Source organism: Telmatherina bonti (genome assembly GCF_933228915.1).
Source record: "Telmatherina bonti genome assembly, chromosome: 23".
Classification (NCBI taxonomy): Eukaryota; Metazoa; Chordata; class Actinopteri; order Atheriniformes; family Telmatherinidae; genus Telmatherina; species Telmatherina bonti.
In genome coordinates, this window is record NC_136632.1 from 30,929,749 (window position 1) to 30,950,567 (window position 20,819).

A 20,819-nucleotide genomic window follows, 5' to 3' on the forward strand; every position below is an offset into this window, starting at 1 on the left:
GGGATGTGGTTTTACTGAGCCAGATCCACGCTGGGATGTGGTTTTACTGAGCCAGATCCACGTTGGGATGTGGTTTTACTGAGCCAGATCCACGCTGGGATGTGGTTTTACTGAGCCAGATCCACGCTGGGATGTGGTTTTACTGAGCCAGATCCACGTTGGGATGTGGTTTTACTGAGCCAGATCCACGCTGGGATGTGGTTTTACTGAGCCAGATCCACGCTGGGATGTGGTTTTACTGAGCCAGATCCACGTTGGGATGTGGTTTTACTGAGCCAGATCCACGCTGGGATGTGGTTTTACTGAGCCAGATCCACGTTGGGATGTGGTTTTACTGAGCCAGATCCACGCTGGGATGTGGTTTTACTGAGCCAGATCCACGTTGGGATGTGGTTTTACTGAGCCAGATCCACGTTGGGATGTGGTTTTACTGAGCCAGATCCACGCTGGGATGTGGTTTTACTGAGCCAGATCCACGTTGGGATGTGGTTTTACTGAGCCAGATCCACGTTGGGATGTGGTTTTACTGAGCCAGATCCACGCTGGGATGTGGTTTTACTGAGCCAGATCCACGCTGGGATGTGGTTTTACTGAGCCAGATCCACGTTGGGATGTGGTTTTACTGAGCCAGATCCACGTTGGGATGTGGTTTTACTGAGCCAGATCCACGCTGGGATGTGGTTTTACTGAGCCAGATCCACGTTGGGATGTGGTTTTACTGAGCCAGATCCACGTTGGGATGTGGTTTTACTGAGCCAGATCCACGTTGGGATGTGGTTTTACTGAGCCAGATCCACGTTGGGATGTGGTTTTACTGAGCCAGATCCACGTTGGGATGTGGTTTTACTGAGCCAGATCCACGCTGGGATGTGGTTTTACTGAGCCAGATCCACGCTGGGATGTGGTTTTACTGAGCCAGATCCACGTTGGGATGTGGTTTTACTGAGCCAGATCCACGCTGGGATGTGGTTTTACTGAGCCAGATCCACGCTGGGATGTGGTTTTACTGAGCCAGATCCACGTTGGGATGTGGTTTTACTGAGCCAGATCCACGTTGGGATGTGGTTTTACTGAGCCAGATCCACGCTGGGATGTGGTTTTACTGAGCCAGATCCACGCTGGGATGTGGTTTTACTGAGCCAGATCCACGCTGGGATGTGGTTTTACTGAGCCAGATCCACGTTGGGATGTGGTTTTACTGAGCCAGATCCACGTTGGGATGTGGTTTTACTGAGCCAGATCCACGTTGGGATGTGGTTTTACTGAGCCAGATCCACGTTGGGATGTGGTTTTACTGAGCCAGATCCACGTTGGGATGTGGTTTTACTGAGCCAGATCCACGCTGGGATGTGGTTTTACTGAGCCAGATCCACGTTGGGATGTGGTTTTACTGAGTCAGATCCACGCTGGGATGTGGTTTTACTGAGCCAGATCCACGTTGGGATGTGGTTTTACTGAGCCAGATCCACGCTGGGATGTGGTTTTACTGAGCCAGATCCACGCTGGGATGTGGTTTTACTGAGCCAGATCCACGCTGGGATGTGGTTTTACTGAGCCAGATCCACGCTGGGATGTGGTTTTACTGAGCCAGATCCACGCTGGGATGTGGTTTTACTGAGCCAGATCCACGCTGGGATGTGGTTTTACTGAGCCAGATCCACGCTGGGATGTGGTTTTACTGAGCCAGATCCACGTTGGGATGTGGTTTTACTGAGCCAGATCCACGTTGGGATGTGGTTTTACTGAGCCAGATCCACGCTGGGATGTGGTTTTACTGAGCCAGATCCACGTTGGGATGTGGTTTTACTGAGCCAGATCCACGCTGGGATGTGGTTTTACTGAGCCAGATCCACGTTGGGATGTGGTTTTACTGAGCCAGATCCACGCTGGGATGTGGTTTTACTGAGCCAGATCCACGCTGGGATGTGGTTTTACTGAGCCAGATCCACGTTGGGATGTGGTTTTACTGAGCCAGATCCACGTTGGGATGTGGTTTTACTGAGCCAGATCCACGTTGGGATGTGGTTTTACTGAGCCAGATCCACGCTGGGATGTGGTTTTACTGAGCCAGATCCACGTTGGGATGTGGTTTTACTGAGCCAGATCCACGCTGGGATGTGGTTTTACTGAGCCAGATCCACGTTGGGATGTGGTTTTACTGAGCCAGATCCACGCTGGGATGTGGTTTTACTGAGCCAGATCCACGTTGGGATGTGGTTTTACTGAGCCAGATCCACGTTGGGATGTGGTTTTACTGAGCCAGATCCACGTTGGGATGTGGTTTTACTGAGCCAGATCCACGCTGGGATGTGGTTTTACTGAGCCAGATCCACGTTGGGATGTGGTTTTACTGAGCCAGATCCACGCTGGGATGTGGTTTTACTGAGCCAGATCCACGCTGGGATGTGGTTTTACTGAGCCAGATCCACGTTGGGATGTGGTTTTACTGAGCCAGATCCACGCTGGGATGTGGTTTTACTGAGCCAGATCCACGTTGGGATGTGGTTTTACTGAGCCAGATCCACGCTGGGATGTGGTTTTACTGAGCCAGATCCACGTTGGGATGTGGTTTTACTGAGCCAGATCCACGCTGGGATGTGGTTTTACTGAGCCAGATCCACGCTGGGATGTGGTTTTACTGAGTCAGATCCACGTTGGGATGTGGTTTTACTGAGCCAGATCCACGCTGGGATGTGGTTTTACTGAGCCAGATCCACGCTGGGATGTGGTTTTACTGAGCCAGATCCACGCTGGGATGTGGTTTTACTGAGCCAGATCCATGTTGGGATGTGGTTTTACTGAGCCAGATCCACGTTGGGATGTGGTTTTACTGAGCCAGATCCACGTTGGGATGTGGTTTTACTGAGCCAGATCCACGTTGGGATGTGGTTTTACTGAGCCAGATCCACGTTGGGATGTGGTTTTACTGAGTCAGATCCACGCTGGGATGTGGTTTTACTGAGTCAGATCCACGTTGGGATGTGGTTTTACTGAGTCAGATCCATGTTGGGATGTGGTTTTACTGAGCCAGATCCATGTTGGGATGTGGTTTTACTGAGCCAGATCCACGTTGGGATGTGGTTTTACTGAGTCAGATCCACGCTGGGATGTGGTTTTACTGAGTCAGATCCACGCTGGGATGTGGTTTTACTGAGTCAGATCCACGTTGGGATGTGGTTTTACTGAGTCAGATCCACGCTGGGATGTGGTTTTACTGAGTCAGATCCACGTTGGGATGTGGTTTTACTGAGCCAGATCCACGCTGGGATGTGGTTTTACTGAGCCAGATCCACGCTGGGATGTGGTTTTACTGAGCCAGATCCACGTTGGGATGTGGTTTTACTGAGCCAGATCCACGCTGGGATGTGGTTTTACTGAGCCAGATCCACGTTGGGATGTGGTTTTACTGAGCCAGATCCACGTTGGGATGTGGTTTTACTGAGCCAGATCCACGCTGGGATGTGGTTTTACTGAGCCAGATCCACGCTGGGATGTGGTTTTACTGAGCCAGATCCACGCTGGGATGTGGTTTTACTGAGCCAGATCCACGCTGGGATGTGGTTTTACTGAGCCAGATCCACGTTGGGATGTGGTTTTACTGAGCCAGATCCACGCTGGGATGTGGTTTTACTGAGCCAGATCCACGTTGGGATGTGGTTTTACTGAGCCAGATCCACGTTGGGATGTGGTTTTACTGAGCCAGATCCACGCTGGGATGTGGTTTTACTGAGCCAGATCCACGCTGGGATGTGGTTTTACTGAGCCAGATCCACGTTGGGATGTGGTTTTACTGAGCCAGATCCACGTTGGGATGTGGTTTTACTGAGCCAGATCCACGTTGGGATGTGGTTTTACTGAGCCAGATCCACGTTGGGATGTGGTTTTACTGAGCCAGATCCACGTTGGGATGTGGTTTTACTGAGCCAGATCCACGCTGGGATGTGGTTTTACTGAGCCAGATCCACGCTGGGATGTGGTTTTACTGAGCCAGATCCACGCTGGGATGTGGTTTTACTGAGCCAGATCCACGCTGGGATGTGGTTTTACTGAGCCAGATCCACGCTGGGATGTGGTTTTACTGAGCCAGATCCACGCTGGGATGTGGTTTTACTGAGCCAGATCCACGTTGGGATGTGGTTTTACTGAGCCAGATCCACGTTGGGATGTGGTTTTACTGAGCCAGATCCACGCTGGGATGTGGTTTTACTGAGCCAGATCCACGTTGGGATGTGGTTTTACTGAGCCAGATCCACGTTGGGATGTGGTTTTACTGAGCCAGATCCACGTTGGGATGTGGTTTTACTGAGCCAGATCCACGTTGGGATGTGGTTTTACTGAGCCAGATCCACGTTGGGATGTGGTTTTACTGAGCCAGATCCACGTTGGGATGTGGTTTTACTGAGCCAGATCCACGCTGGGATGTGGTTTTACTGAGCCAGATCCACGCTGGGATGTGGTTTTACTGAGCCAGATCCACGTTGGGATGTGGTTTTACTGAGCCAGATCCACGTTGGGATGTGGTTTTACTGAGCCAGATCCACGTTGGGATGTGGTTTTACTGAGCCAGATCCACGTTGGGATGTGGTTTTACTGAGCCAGATCCACGTTGGGATGTGGTTTTACTGAGCCAGATCCACGCTGGGATGTGGTTTTACTGAGCCAGATCCACGCTGGGATGTGGTTTTACTGAGCCAGATCCACGTTGGGATGTGGTTTTACTGAGCCAGATCCACGCTGGGATGTGGTTTTACTGAGCCAGATCCACGTTGGGATGTGGTTTTACTGAGCCAGATCCACGCTGGGATGTGGTTTTACTGAGCCAGATCCACGTTGGGATGTGGTTTTACTGAGCCAGATCCACGTTGGGATGTGGTTTTACTGAGCCAGATCCACGCTGGGATGTGGTTTTACTGAGCCAGATCCACGCTGGGATGTGGTTTTACTGAGCCAGATCCACGCTGGGATGTGGTTTTACTGAGCCAGATCCACGCTGGGATGTGGTTTTACTGAGCCAGATCCACGTTGGGATGTGGTTTTACTGAGCCAGATCCACGTTGGGATGTGGTTTTACTGAGCCAGATCCACGCTGGGATGTGGTTTTACTGAGCCAGATCCACGTTGGGATGTGGTTTTACTGAGCCAGATCCACGTTGGGATGTGGTTTTACTGAGCCAGATCCACGCTGGGATGTGGTTTTACTGAGCCAGATCCACGTTGGGATGTGGTTTTACTGAGCCAGATCCACGTTGGGATGTGGTTTTACTGAGCCAGATCCACGCTGGGATGTGGTTTTACTGAGCCAGATCCACGTTGGGATGTGGTTTTACTGAGCCAGATCCACGTTGGGATGTGGTTTTACTGAGCCAGATCCACGTTGGGATGTGGTTTTACTGAGCCAGATCCACGCTGGGATGTGGTTTTACTGAGCCAGATCCACGTTGGGATGTGGTTTTACTGAGCCAGATCCACGTTGGGATGTGGTTTTACTGAGCCAGATCCACGCTGGGATGTGGTTTTACTGAGCCAGATCCACGTTGGGATGTGGTTTTACTGAGCCAGATCCACGTTGGGATGTGGTTTTACTGAGCCAGATCCACGTTGGGATGTGGTTTTACTGAGCCAGATCCACGTTGGGATGTGGTTTTACTGAGCCAGATCCACGTTGGGATGTGGTTTTACTGAGCCAGATCCACGTTGGGATGTGGTTTTACTGAGCCAGATCCACGTTGGGATGTGGTTTTACTGAGCCAGATCCACGTTGGGATGTGGTTTTACTGAGCCAGATCCACGCTGGGATGTGGTTTTACTGAGCCAGATCCACGCTGGGATGTGGTTTTACTGAGCCAGATGTCTGACTGCTATGCAAACGTTCCGTCTTTCAGGAAGCAGCAGAAGCTCCTGATGAAACAAAACAACCCTAGATGGTAACTCAGGACCTTCAGGACATTTTAGAGCAAATCAGGGGTCCATCGAAGTGACCTGCCCTTTACAGTGACGTTGGCATTCTTCCATTCTGGTCCCAAGCTTACCCTAAAGGGTGGAGCCGAGCATGCTGCACTCTTCTGATTGGTGGAAAGAATCATCACTTCCTGTGTGACTCAGCAATACCAACCAAACTAACTGTCCCATCCAGATGGGTTCAGGGCCCTCTGGTCTGGTCCCACCGGTGACCTTTGACCTGAGGTGTTAATAAGGTTGGAGGTGCAGAGAGACCTGACCATGTCAAGCTCTAAAAGCAAGGACCAACTGGACAGTGACCATGGAGACAGGCTAAAACTGGGGTCATGTGTCCTGGTTTATGAGCCGTGCAGCTCAAAGAGACGGAAGTTTTGTAAAATGGGTCCACATCTGAGCTTTTGCCCTATGATGAGGTTCTGCAGTTCTTTGGGGTCCTGATGTTCTTCAGCAGGGTTCCAGGGTGGAACTGTGGTCTTTGGTTACATTTCCCAGCTGATTTTAATCGTTTTAGGTCTTGAAGGTTTCCAAGGTCCCGATGGAGATGGTGGGACGAGGATTTTCAAGTCCTGGACTTGGCATCTGGAGAAGATCTTTAAAGGAGAAATTAGTTTTCCTGAAAAGGTGGTCCAGATGGGTCTGAGGACAACCTGAGACCGTCACATGCACGTAGTATCAGAGGATTACAGATCTACCCTCTGAGATGGTTTCTGAGTTCCACAGGAGAGATAGCTGGAGAAGGAGGAGTCCTGTTGCCATGGTAACCCTTCAGGAAGACAATTCTGCGAAAACGTACTTCAGAGACGAGCTGAACTCAGACATCGTGTAGATGAAGCCTGACCGATACGACTCTGTGTCGCCACACGGCGTCATGTGACCACGTTCCCATAAGTCATACGGCAGGACTGTCCCGCTGTGGGACGACCGGAAGTCTGGGAGGAGCTGGAACCCAGCTTGTCTTCTGTTTGTCCTCAGCTGCAGATGTCCATCCATCATCCATCCATCCATCATCATTTGTCCATGCTTCATCCATCTATCCATCCATCCGTCCGCCCGCCCATCCATCCGTCCATCTATCCATCCTTCATCCATCCGTCCTACCATCCATCCATCCGTCCTACCATCCATCCATCCGTCCTACCATCCGTCCGCCCGCCCATCCATCCATCCATCCGTCCATCCATCCATCCATCCATCCATCCATCCATCCGTCCTACCATCCATCCATCCATCCATCATCATTTGTCCATGCTTCATCCATCTATCCATCCATCCGTCCGCCCGCCCATCCATCCATCCATCCGTCCATCCATCCATCCATCCATCCATCCATCCATCCGTCCTACCATCCATCCATCCATCCATCATCATTTGTCCATGCTTCATCCATCTATCCATCCATCCGTCCGCCCGCCCATCCATCCATCCATCCGTCCATCTATCCATCCTTCATCCATCCGTCCTACCGTCCATCCATCCGTCCTACCGTCCATCCATCCATCCGTCCTACCATCCATCCATCCGTCCTACCATCCATCCATCCGTCCTACCATCCATCCATCATCATTTGTCCATGCTTCATCCATCTATCCATCCATCCGTCCGCCCGCCCGTCCATCTATCCATCCATCCATCCGTCCTACCATCCATCCATCCGTCCTACCATCCATCCATCCGTCCTACCGTCCATCCATCCATCCATCCATCCATTCAGTAGTCCTGGTCCACCTCATGCTGCTCCCCTGGACGAGGAGGTTCTGCAGTCATGTCCCTATGTCCTGGAGACGTGGGGAAACGTCTTTATCGTGGAAGACGGAGGAGTTTGTCCCCCTTCACCCTGTTGAAGCTGGTGTTCCTGGGGCCTGGGTTTCTGTTGAACTGGTTTAATTGGACTTTATGGGACTGTTTCGGTAGCAGATTAAGGTTCAGGTACTAATCAGTGTCTGAAATTAGTTCAGATCCAGATATATAGACCGGATTGAGTCCTGATGAAACATCCAAACATCAACACCGTGAGTATCCATCCATCCTCCACCATCTTTACTCAGCTTCTTCTTCTCTCTTTTTATCCAGTCGCTCCAGTCTTAACGGCAAACGGCAGGAGGCGCTTCCACTGAACTGTGAAGAGTCCTACCTTGCTGCTGCAATTATTAGCATGTCCACACCACCCAGGACCACGCCAGAGGACGACCAGTCCCCAAGCTCCACCCAGTACCACCAGGCCAACGTCGTCCGCGTGTCTGCACTCTAGACCAGTCCGCCCCGATCGTGCTGGACAGTGGCAGAGACCACCTTGTTTGCCTGGTTGCCATGGAGACTCAAACACATATGTCTGCACTGAAGATTGTGTCTTTTCGTTTATTACGAATGGACTGAAGCAGCTGCAGGAAATATCTGTTGAAGTTCAGGTTTTCCAGAAAAACTCGTCATTTGCAGCAAAAAGACTGGAAGATCCAGATCCAGACCTGGTTCAGGTTGTCCTAGCTGGTAGTTTCACTTCGAAATAACCTTCATTTTTAACATGTAAATAACAGTTACTTCTTTCACAATTCAAAGCAGAATGTGATGTCGCTGTGTCCATGGTTACGTCTGGTGGATGACACGGCGGACCGAAAGACATGTGGTCCGGAGAAGAGAACAATTCCTGGAATCAGCGAGATGAAAACATACATAAACGTGTTCATATGAGGAAACATTTCTGTTTCTGCTGTTAACAGGACGCTGAAATGCAACACATTTTATTCTGTTCAGACACGACGGTTGGTTGATGCATGTTTACATCTATGATTCATCATGATGGGAATTACAAGGCAGATCTGATTGGATCGAAAGCTGATCAAACACATTTCTTCCATGTAACAGGAACAGATTTGACTAATTTTCAGACTTTGATTTGGCTTCGACAATGACAGACAGAATTCCGTCACATCGCCACCCAGGACCACATCTGGCACCACATCATATCAGTCCTAGTCCACGTTCAGGCAGCACCTTACCCAAGCCATAGGGGCCAGAAGACGGCCAGATGGGGTCCAGACATGTCTGCTGTATGGTTCTGAAGATGACTAAATGTGCAGGAGAGTCCTGAATAAACCTGCAGGTCGCTGTGTTGTCATGGGAAGGGATGTTATGGTCTGCAGGTCGTCTCCATGAGGTGCATGGAGAACATAATCATTATTTCAAGTTTTTTTCATTTCATCTTGTTGGTTTTGAGGTGAAAGCCTCATCGTTTATTGGACGCATCTCTCCAGCTCTGTGGTCTGCAGGATGACGGTCCTGGATCAGGACTACATCAGGAAGCTGCAGATTTACTGGTTTCCAGGTGGAAAAACTCGACATCCAGCTGCAATGTCTGAAGGGAAGTCAGGAAAACTAAAGCAAGCAGTGTGTGTGAATGCATGAACCTATGTGTTTCCATGTTTCAGCGCTCCGCGACATGCATGTGGAGCAGTCTGGGTTCTGGTCCAAGCTCTGTATATACCACATCATTTTTATCAGAACTCCCTGTCAGAGCAGACTGTCTCTCCGTGGAACAGAACCTCATCATGGGACGTTTCTCATCTTGTCCTGCTTGCCGGTTTATTAACATTATCTTTATTTATTTATTTGTTCCAATAAGATTTAACTTTAGACGAAATCATTTTATTTGATGAGCCTGAAGGAGGATTAAGAGAGAGACGACAGACAGTCAGCAACACTTTTAACTGTTCAGAAGCATAAAATCTTCCACTTAAACCCTGTTCTCCTTATCTATTGTTAATGATGCTGAACTACTAAATATTAGATAATGCTGTTCATGTTTAAGTGTTTACCTTATTAATTGCTACATTACTGTTTACATCTCACAGATAATAATTGTATGTGGCAAGAAAACATTTTTTTCCTGAATCCTGCACTTTTAACTTGAATAAAATTATTTGACAATCTGCATCACATCATTTTCTTTCAAAGCTGAGCAGAATTGACGAAGTTAGCTAATGTTGCCAAATCTTATGCAGCTAAACATTAGCCAATATAGCTTAAGGTTTGTTAAAGTGGCTAAATGTTAGTTAATGCAGCTAAACCCTGTTCAGCTAAATGTTAGCTAAATGCTATACAGCTAAATGTTAGTTAATGCAGCCAAACATTAGCAAATGTGGCTAAACCTTGGCTAATGCAGCTAAAATTGATCTAAGTAAGCTAAATGTTAGCTAATGTAAGTAAACATAGACAAATATGGCTTCAGCACAACAGCTAATGAAGTGACAGGCCTAAACAGGGTTATTTATATGATATATTTGACTTACACTGTGTTGACAAACTTCTTCTTGAACATTTTTCAGCAAGATTTTTTCACTGGAAATGACTAATCACACACCCATGTATAAATAGAAATAATATTTACAGGTTAAGAAATGTAAACAGTACGGATGCAGGTTCACAGTTCCTATCCCTGTGTGTCAGCTCAGGCAGTCTGAGGTCTGAACCCCGACTACACGTCCCTGCAACCCTGTTGTAATGTTGGATGATGTGCGGACATTAGAATCCTATTATGTGAAACTGAGAGAAAATGTTTTGAAACCTTAAAAGTCAGCGTTTGAACATTGAAAACTTAAAATAAAGTTTTGCAAGTCTGAAAAAAGAAGTTCAAATGCCTTCAAGCAGAATTTTTTAACAGAATTGTTATTTTTCATCAGTGCAACATGCAGATTGGAGTTTCAGCCTCACATGTTCAGAAACAGACCTCTTACTGCAGCTTTGCTGTACGTCTGAACAGGGTACGTCAGCATGTATTCACAACCAGCAGGGGTTCAGCCAAACCTCTGGGTCTGGGATTCCCAGGCCCATCAGTCGTAGTTGGGTCCCTGCTGCCACATCGGAAGGTCCGGTCCTGGTCCAGGATTCAGGGCTGACAAAGATGGGGGAGGTGGAGACTGGTAGTGTTGGTGTTGCAGCTGGTCGTAGAGACAGTCTCTGCTCCAGTGTACTGACGACCCCCCCACGGGTCACATGTTATGAACCACACGGGTCACATGTTGGAAACCACACGGGTCACATGTTATGAACCACACGGGTCACATGTTGGAAACCACACGGGTCACATGTTGGAAACCACACGGGTCACATGTTATGAACCACACGGGTCACATGTTGGAAACCACACGGGTCACATGTTGCAAACCACACGGGTCACATGTTATGAACCACACGGGTCACATGTTATGAACCACACGGGTCACATGTTGGAAACCACACGGGTCACATGTTATGAACCACACGGGTCACATGTTGGAAACCACACGGGTCACATGTTATGAACCACACGGGTCACATGTTGCAAACCACACGGGTCACATGTTATGAACCACACGGGTCACATGTTGGAAACCACACGGGTCATGTGTTCTGAACCACACAGGTCACATGTCGCAAACCACACGGGTCTCATGTTGGAAACCACACAGGTCACATGTTGCAAACCACACGGGTCATGTGTTCTGAACCACACAGGTCACATGTTGCAAACCACACGGGTCTCATGTTGGAAACCACACAGGTCACATGTTGCAAACCACACGGGTCACATGTTGCAAACCACACGGGTCACTTGTTGCAAACCACACGGGTCACATGTTATGAACCACACGGGTCACATGTTGGAAACCACACGGGTCACATGTTGGAAACCACACGGGTCACATGTTATGAACAACACGGGTCACATGTTGCAAACCACACGGGTCAAATCTTGCAAACCACACGGTCACGTTGCAAACCACACGGGTCACATGTCGCAAACCACACGGGTCTCATGTTGGAAACCACACAGGTCACATGTTGCAAACCACATGGGTCATATGTTGCATACCACACGGGTCACATGTTCTGAACCGCACGGGTCACATGTTGCATACCACACGGGTCACATGTTGCAAACCACACGGGTCACATGTTGCAAACCACACGGGTCACATGTTGCAAACCACACGGGTCACATGTTGCAAACCACACAGGTCTCATGTTGCAAACCACACGGGTCACATGTTCTGAACCGCACGGGTCACATGTTGCATACCACACGGGTCACATGTTGCAAACCACACGGGTCACATGTTGCAAACCACACGGGTCACATGTTGCAAACCACACGGGTCACATGTTGCAAACCACACGGGTCACATGTTGCGAACCACACGGGTCACATGTTCCGAACTGCACAGGTCACATGTTGCATACCACACGGGTCACATGTTCTGAACCGCACGGGTCACATGTTGCAAACCACACGGGTCACATGTTGGAAACCACATGAGTCACATGTTCCGAACTGCATAGGTCACATGTCACAAACCACACAGGTCTCATGTTGCAAACCACACGGGTCACATGTTGCAAACCACACGGGTCAAATCTTGCAAACCACACGGTCACGTTGCAAACCACACGGGTCACATGTCACAAACCACACGGGTCTCATGTTGCAAACCACACGGGTCACATGTTGCAAACCACACAGGTCACATGTTCCGAACTGCACAGGTCACATGTTGCAAACCACACAGGTCACATGTTCCGAACTGCACGGGTCTCATGTTGCAAACCACACGTGTCAAATGTTGCAAAACACACGGGTCACAAGTCGCAAACCACACGGGTCACATGTTCCGAACTGCACGGGTCACATGTTGAAAACCACATGGGTGTCATGTCGCAAACCACACGGTTCACATGTTCCGAACTGCACAGGTCACATGTTGAAAACCACATGGGTGTCATGTCGCAAACCACACGGTTCACATGTTCCGAACTGCACAGGTCACATGTTGAAAACCACATGGGTGTCATGTCGCAAACCACACGGTTCACATGTTCCGAACTGCACAGGTCACATGTTGCAAACCACATGGGTCACAAGTCGCAAACCACACGGGTCACATGTTCCGAACTGCACGGGTCACATGTTGAAAACCACATGGGTGTCATGTCGCAAACCACACGGTTCACATGTTCCGAACTGCACAGGTCACATGTTGAAAACCACATGGGTGTCATGTCGCAAACCACACGGGTCACATGTTCCGAACTGCACGGGTCACATGTTGAAAACCACATGGGTGTCATGTCGCAAACCACACGGTTCACATGTTCCGAACTGCACAGGTCACATGTTGCAAACCACACGGGTCACAAGTCGCAAACCACACGGGTCACATGTTCCGAACTGCACGGGTCTCATGTTGCAAACCACACGTGTCAAATGTTGCAAAACACACGGGTCACAAGTCGCAAACCACACGGGTCACATGTTCCGAACTGCACGGGTCACATGTTGAAAACCACATGGGTGTCATGTCGCAAACCACACGGTTCACATGTTGCAAACCACACGGGTCACATGTTGCAAACCACAGGGGTGTCATGTCGCGAACCACACGGGTCACATGTTGCAAACCTCACAGGTCTCATGTTGCAAAACACACGGGTCACAAGTCGCAAACCACACGGGTCACATGTTCCGAACTGCACGGGTCACATGTTGAAAACCACATGGGTGTCATGTCGCAAACCACACGGTTCACATGTTGCAAACCACACGGGTCACATGTTGCAAACCACAGGGGTGTCATGTCGCGAACCACACGGTTCACATGTTCCGAACTGCACGGGTCTAATGTTGCAAACCACACGTGTCAAATGTTGCAAACAACACGGGTCACATGTTGCAAACCACATGGGTGTCATGTCGCGAACCACACGGGTGTCATGTCGCGAACCACACGGGTCACATGTTCCGAACTGCACAGGTCACATGTTGCAAACCACACGGGTCACATGTTGCAAAGCACACAGGTCATATGTTGGAAACTTCACGGGTCACATGTCGCAAACCACACGGGTCACATGTTGCAAACCACACGGGTCACATGTTGCAAACCACACAGGTCACATGTTGGAAACCACACAGGTCACATGTTGCAAACCAAACGGGTCACATGTTGGAAACCACACGGGTCACATGTTCCGAACTGCACAGGTCACATGTTGCAAACCACATGGGTCATATGTTGCATACCACACGGGTCTCATGTTGGAAACCACACAGGTCACATGTTGCAAACCACATGGGTCATATGTTGCATACCACACGGGTCACATGTTCTGAACCGCACGGGTCACATGTTGCATACCACACGGGTCACATGTTGCAAACCACACGGGTCACATGTTGCAAACCACACGGGTCACATGTTGGAAACCACACGGGTCACATGTTATGAACAACACAGGTCACATGTTGCAAACCACACGGGTCACATGTCGCAAACCACACGGGTCTCATGTTGGAAACCACACAGGTCACATGTTGCAAACCACATGGGTCATATGTTGCATACCACACGGGTCACATGTTATGAACAACACAGGTCACATGTTGCAAACCACACGGGTCACATGTCGCAAACCACACGGGTCTCATGTTGGAAACCACACAGGTCACATGTTGCAAACCACATGGGTCATATGTTGCATACCACACGGGTCACATGTTCTGAACCGCACGGGTCACATGTTGCATACCACACGGGTCACATGTTGCAAACCACACGGGTCACATGTTGCAAACCACACGGGTCACATGTTGCAAACCACACGGGTCACATGTTGCAAACCACACGGGTCTCATGTTGCAAACCACACGGGTCACATGTTCTGAACCGCACGGGTCACATGTTGCATACCACACGGGTCACATGTTGCAAACCACACGGGTCACATGTTGCAAACCACACGGGTCACATGTTGCAAACCACACGGGTCACATGTTGCAAACCACACGGGTCACATGTTGCGAACCACACGGGTCACATGTTCCGAACTGCACAGGTCACATGTTGCATACCACACGGGTCACATGTTCTGAACCGCACGGGTCACATGTTGCAAACCACACGGGTCACATGTTGGAAACCACATGAGTCACATGTTCCGAACTGCATAGGTCACATGTCACAAACCACACAGGTCTCATGTTGCAAACCACACGGGTCACATGTTGCAAACCACACGGGTCAAATCTTGCAAACCACACGGTCACGTTGCAAACCACACGGGTCACATGTCACAAACCACACGGGTCTCATGTTGCAAACCACACGGGTCACATGTTGCAAACCACACAGGTCACATGTTCCGAACTGCACAGGTCACATGTTGCAAACCACACAGGTCACATGTTCCGAACTGCACGGGTCTCATGTTGCAAACCACACGTGTCAAATGTTGCAAAACACACGGGTCACAAGTCGCAAACCACACGGGTCACATGTTCCGAACTGCACGGGTCACATGTTGAAAACCACATGGGTGTCATGTCGCAAACCACACGGTTCACATGTTCCGAACTGCACAGGTCACATGTTGAAAACCACATGGGTGTCATGTCGCAAACCACACGGTTCACATGTTCCGAACTGCACAGGTCACATGTTGAAAACCACATGGGTGTCATGTCGCAAACCACACGGTTCACATGTTCCGAACTGCACAGGTCACATGTTGCAAACCACACGGGTCACAAGTCGCAAACCACACGGGTCACATGTTCCGAACTGCACGGGTCACATGTTGAAAACCACATGGGTGTCATGTCGCAAACCACACGGTTCACATGTTCCGAACTGCACAGGTCACATGTTGAAAACCACATGGGTGTCATGTCGCAAACCACACGGGTCACATGTTCCGAACTGCACGGGTCACATGTTGAAAACCACATGGGTGTCATGTCGCAAACCACACGGTTCACATGTTCCGAACTGCACAGGTCACATGTTGCAAACCACACGGGTCACAAGTCGCAAACCACACGGGTCACATGTTCCGAACTGCACGGGTCTCATGTTGCAAACCACACGTGTCAAATGTTGCAAAACACACGGGTCACAAGTCGCAAACCACACGGGTCACATGTTCCGAACTGCACGGGTCACATGTTGAAAACCACATGGGTGTCATGTCGCAAACCACACGGTTCACATGTTGCAAACCACACGGGTCACATGTTGCAAACCACAGGGGTGTCATGTCGCGAACCACACGGGTCACATGTTGCAAACCTCACAGGTCTCATGTTGCAAAACACACGGGTCACAAGTCGCAAACCACACGGGTCACATGTTCCGAACTGCACGGGTCACATGTTGAAAACCACATGGGTGTCATGTCGCAAACCACACGGTTCACATGTTGCAAACCACACGGGTCACATGTTGCAAACCACAGGGGTGTCATGTCGCGAACCACACGGTTCACATGTTCCGAACTGCACGGGTCTAATGTTGCAAACCACACGTGTCAAATGTTGCAAACAACACGGGTCACATGTTGCAAACCACATGGGTGTCATGTCGCGAACCACACGGGTGTCATGTCGCGAACCACACGGGTCACATGTTCCGAACTGCACAGGTCACATGTTGCAAACCACACGGGTCACATGTTGCAAAGCACACAGGTCATATGTTGGAAACTTCACGGGTCACATGTCGCAAACCACACGGGTCACATGTTGCAAACCACACGGGTCACATGTTGCAAACCACACAGGTCACATGTTGGAAACCACACAGGTCACATGTTGCAAACCAAACGGGTCACATGTTGGAAACCACACGGGTCACATGTTCCGAACTGCACAGGTCACATGTTGCAAACCACATGGGTCATATGTTGCATACCACACGGGTCACATGTTCTGAACCGCACGGGTCACATGTCGCAAACCACACGGGTCACATGTCGAAAACCACACAGGTCACATGTTGCAAACCACACGGGTCACAAGTCGCAAACCACACGGTTCACATGTTGCAAACCACACGGGTCACATGTTACAAAACACACGGGTCACAAGTCGCAAACCACACGGTTCACATGTTGCAAACAACACGGGTCACATGTTATGAACCACACGGGTCACATGTTGGAAACCACACGGGTCACATGTTATGAACAACACGGGTCACATGTTGCAAACCACACGGGTCACATGTTGGAAACCACACGGGTCACGTGTTCTGAACCACACAGGTCACATGTCGCAAACCACACGGGTCTCATGTTGGAAACCACACAGGTCACATGTTGCAAACCACATGGGTCATATGTTGCATACCACACGGGTCACATGTTGCAAACCACACGGGTCACATGTTGGAAACCACACGGGTCACATGTTCCGAACTGCACAGGTCACATGTCGCAAACCACACGGGTCTCATGTCACAAACCACATGGGTCTCATGTTGCAAACCACACAGGTCACATGTTGCAAACCACACGGGTCACATGTCGCAAACCACACGGGTCACATGTTGCAGACACAGAGGTCACATGTTGCAAACACAGAGGTCACAAGTTGCAAACCACACGGGTCACATGTTGCAAACTTCACGGGTCACATGTTGCAATCCACACGTGTCACATGTTGCAAACCACACGGGTCACATGTTGCAAACCACACAGGTCACATGTTCTGAACTGCACAGGTCACATGTTGCAAACCACACGGGTCACATGTTGCAAACCACACGGGTCTCATGTTGGAAACCACACAGGTCACATGTTGCAAAACACACGGGTCACAAGTCGCAAACCACACGGGTCACATGTTCCGAACTGCACGGGTCTCATGTTGCAAACCACACGTGTCAAATGTTGCAAACAACACGGGTCACATGTTGCAAACCACATGGGTGTCATGTCGCAAACCACACGGTTCACATGTTGCAAACCACACGGGTCACATGTTGCAAACCACAGGGGTCTCATGTCGCGAACCACACGGGTCACATGTTGCAAACCACACGGGTCACATGTTGCAAACCACATGGGTCACATGTTGCAAACCACATGGGTCTCATGTTCCGATCTGAACAGGTCACATGTTGCCAACCACACGGGTCTCATGTTGCAAACCACACGGGTCACATGTTGCAAACCACACGGGTCTCATGTTGCAAACCACACGGGTCACATGTTGCAAACCACACGGGTCACATGTTGCAAACCACATGCTTCACATGTTGCAAACTTCACGGGTCACATGTCGCAAACCACATGGGTCACATGTTGCAAACCTCACAGGTCTCATGTTGCAAACCACACGGGTCACATGTTGCAAACCACACAGGTCACATGTTCTGTACCAAATGGGTCAGATGTTGCAAACCACACGGGTCTCATGTTCCGATCTGAACAGGTCACATGTTGCAAACCACACGGGTCTCATGTTGCAAACCACACAGGTCACATGTTCCGAACTGCACGGGTCACATGTTGCAAACCACACGGGTCACATGTTGCAAACCACACAGGTCACATGTTGCAAACCACACGGGTCACATGTTGCAAACCACACAGGTCACATGTTCTGTACCAAATGGGTCAGATGTTGCAAACCACACGGGTCTCATGTTCCGATCTGAACAGGTCACATGTTGCCAACCACACGGGTCTCATGTTGCAAACCACACGGGTCACATGTTGCAAACCACACGGGTCTCATGTTGCAAACCACACGGGTCACATGTTGCAAACCACACGGGTCACATGTTGCAAACCACATGCTTCACATGTTGCAAACTTCACGGGTCACATGTCGCAAACCACATGGGTCACATGTTGCAAACCTCACAGGTCTCATGTTGCAAACCACACGGGTCACATGTTGCAAACCACACAGGTCACATGTTCTGTACCAAAAGGGTCAGATGTTGGAAACCACACGGGTCTCATGTTCCGATCTGAACAGGTCACATGTTGCAAACCACACGGGTCTCATGTTGCAAACCACACAGGTCACATGTTCCGAACTGCACGGGTCACATGTTGCAAACCACACGGGTCACATGTTCTGAACCACACAGGTCACATGTTGTAAACCACATGGGTCATATGTAGCAAACCACACGGGTCACATGTTGCAAACCACACGGGTCACATGTTGCAAACCACATGGGTCACATATTCCAAACCACACGGGTCTCATGTCACAAACCACATGGGTCACATGTTGCAAACCACACGGGTCCCATGTTCCGAACTGCACAGGTCACATGTTCCGAACTGCACGGGTCACATGTTGCAAACACAGAGGTCACATGTTGCAAACACAGAGGTCACATGTTGCAAACTTCACGGGTCACATGTCGCAAACCACACGGGTCACATGTTGCAAACCTCACAGGTCACATGTTGCAAACCACACGTGTCACATGTTGCAAACCACACGGGTCACATGTTGCAAACCACACAGGTCACATGTTCTGAACCAAATGGGTCAGATGTTGCAAACCACATGGGTCTTATGTCACAAACCACACGGGTCACATGTTGCAAACACAGAGGTCACATGTTGCAAACCACACGGGTCACATGTTCCAAACTGCACAGGTCACATGTTGCAAACCACATGCTTCACATGTTGCAAACTTCACGGGTCACATGTCGCAAACCACACAGGTCACATGTTCCGAACTGCACAGGTCACATGTTGCAAACCACATGGGTCATATGTTGCAAACCACACGGGTCACATGTTCTGAACCGCACGGATCACATGTTGCAAACCACACGGGTCACATGTTGCAGACTACACGGGTCACATGTCGCAAACCACACGGGTCACATGTTGCAAACACAGAGGTCACATGTTGCAAACCACACGGGTCACATGTTCCGAACTGCACAGATCACATGTTGCAAACCACACGGGTCTCATGTCGCAGACTACACGGGTCACATGTCGCAAACCACACGGGTCACATGTTGCAAACACAGAGGTCACATGTTGCAAACCACACGGGTCACATGTTGCAAACCACATGCTTCACATGTTGCAAACCACACGGGTCACATGTCGCAAACCACACGGGTCACATGTTGCAAATCACACAGGTCACATGTTGCAAACCACACGGGTCTCATGTCGCAGACCACACGGGTCACATGTTGCAAACACAGAGGTCACATGTTGCAAACCACATGGGTCACATGTTCCGAACTGCACAGGTCACATGTTGCAAACCACATGCTTCACATGTTGCAAACTTCACGGGTCACATGTTGCAAACCATACAGGTCACATGTTGCAAACCACATGGGTCTCATGTTGCAAACCACACGGGTCACATGTTCCGATCTGAACAGGTCACATGTTGCAAACCACACGGGTCACATGTTGCAAACCACACAGGTCACATGTTCCGAGCCGCACAGGTCGCATGCTTCAAACCACACGGGTCACATGTTGCAAACCACACAGGTCACATGTTCCGAGTCGCACAGGTCACATGTTGCAAACCACACGGGTCTCATGTCGCAGACTACACGGGTCACATGTCGCAAACCACACGGGTCACATGTTGCAAACACAGAGGTCACATGTTGCAAACTTCACGGGTCACATGTCGCAAACCACACGGGTCACATGTTGCAAACCTCACAGGTCTCATGTTGCAAACCACACGTGTCACATGTTGCAAACCATACAGGTCACATGTTCCGAGCCGCACAGGTCGCATGTTTCAAACCACACGGGTCACATATTCCGAACCGCACAGGTCACATGTAAACAGAGATTGATGTACACCAAGAGGAAGATTCGTACAGTTATGACTTGTTACAGCTCGTGTTGTAATAAGAACATTGATAAATGATCATGAACAGTGTTCAACAGAGAAGCTTGTGGTTTCATTCCGTGTCTGAGAAATAAAAATAATGTCCAACATGGCTGACTGTCTGCCAGCTGATGTGTAAGTTTGCCGTGTGATCGATGCTATGCATGTAAAATAAGCGGGTAGAAATGGAGGCAGCCTGTCCGG

General features: G+C 49.6%; 1 protein-coding gene across 1 annotated transcript in view; it reads left to right on the top strand.

Annotated features, from left to right (window-relative positions):
• kcnd2 (potassium voltage-gated channel, Shal-related subfamily, member 2) overlaps nucleotides 1-8,206 on the top strand; it is a gene marked incomplete at both ends in the record, with an annotated part of 42,261 nt that extends 34,055 nt beyond the window's left edge. Inside the window, one exon of the mRNA XM_079263228.1 lies at nucleotides 8,029-8,206. Coding sequence (XP_079119354.1) covers nucleotides 8,029-8,206 — 178 coding nt within the window. The remainder of the gene's footprint in view (nucleotides 1-8,028) is intronic.
• Between the last annotated feature and the right edge of the window lie 12,613 nt (nucleotides 8,207-20,819).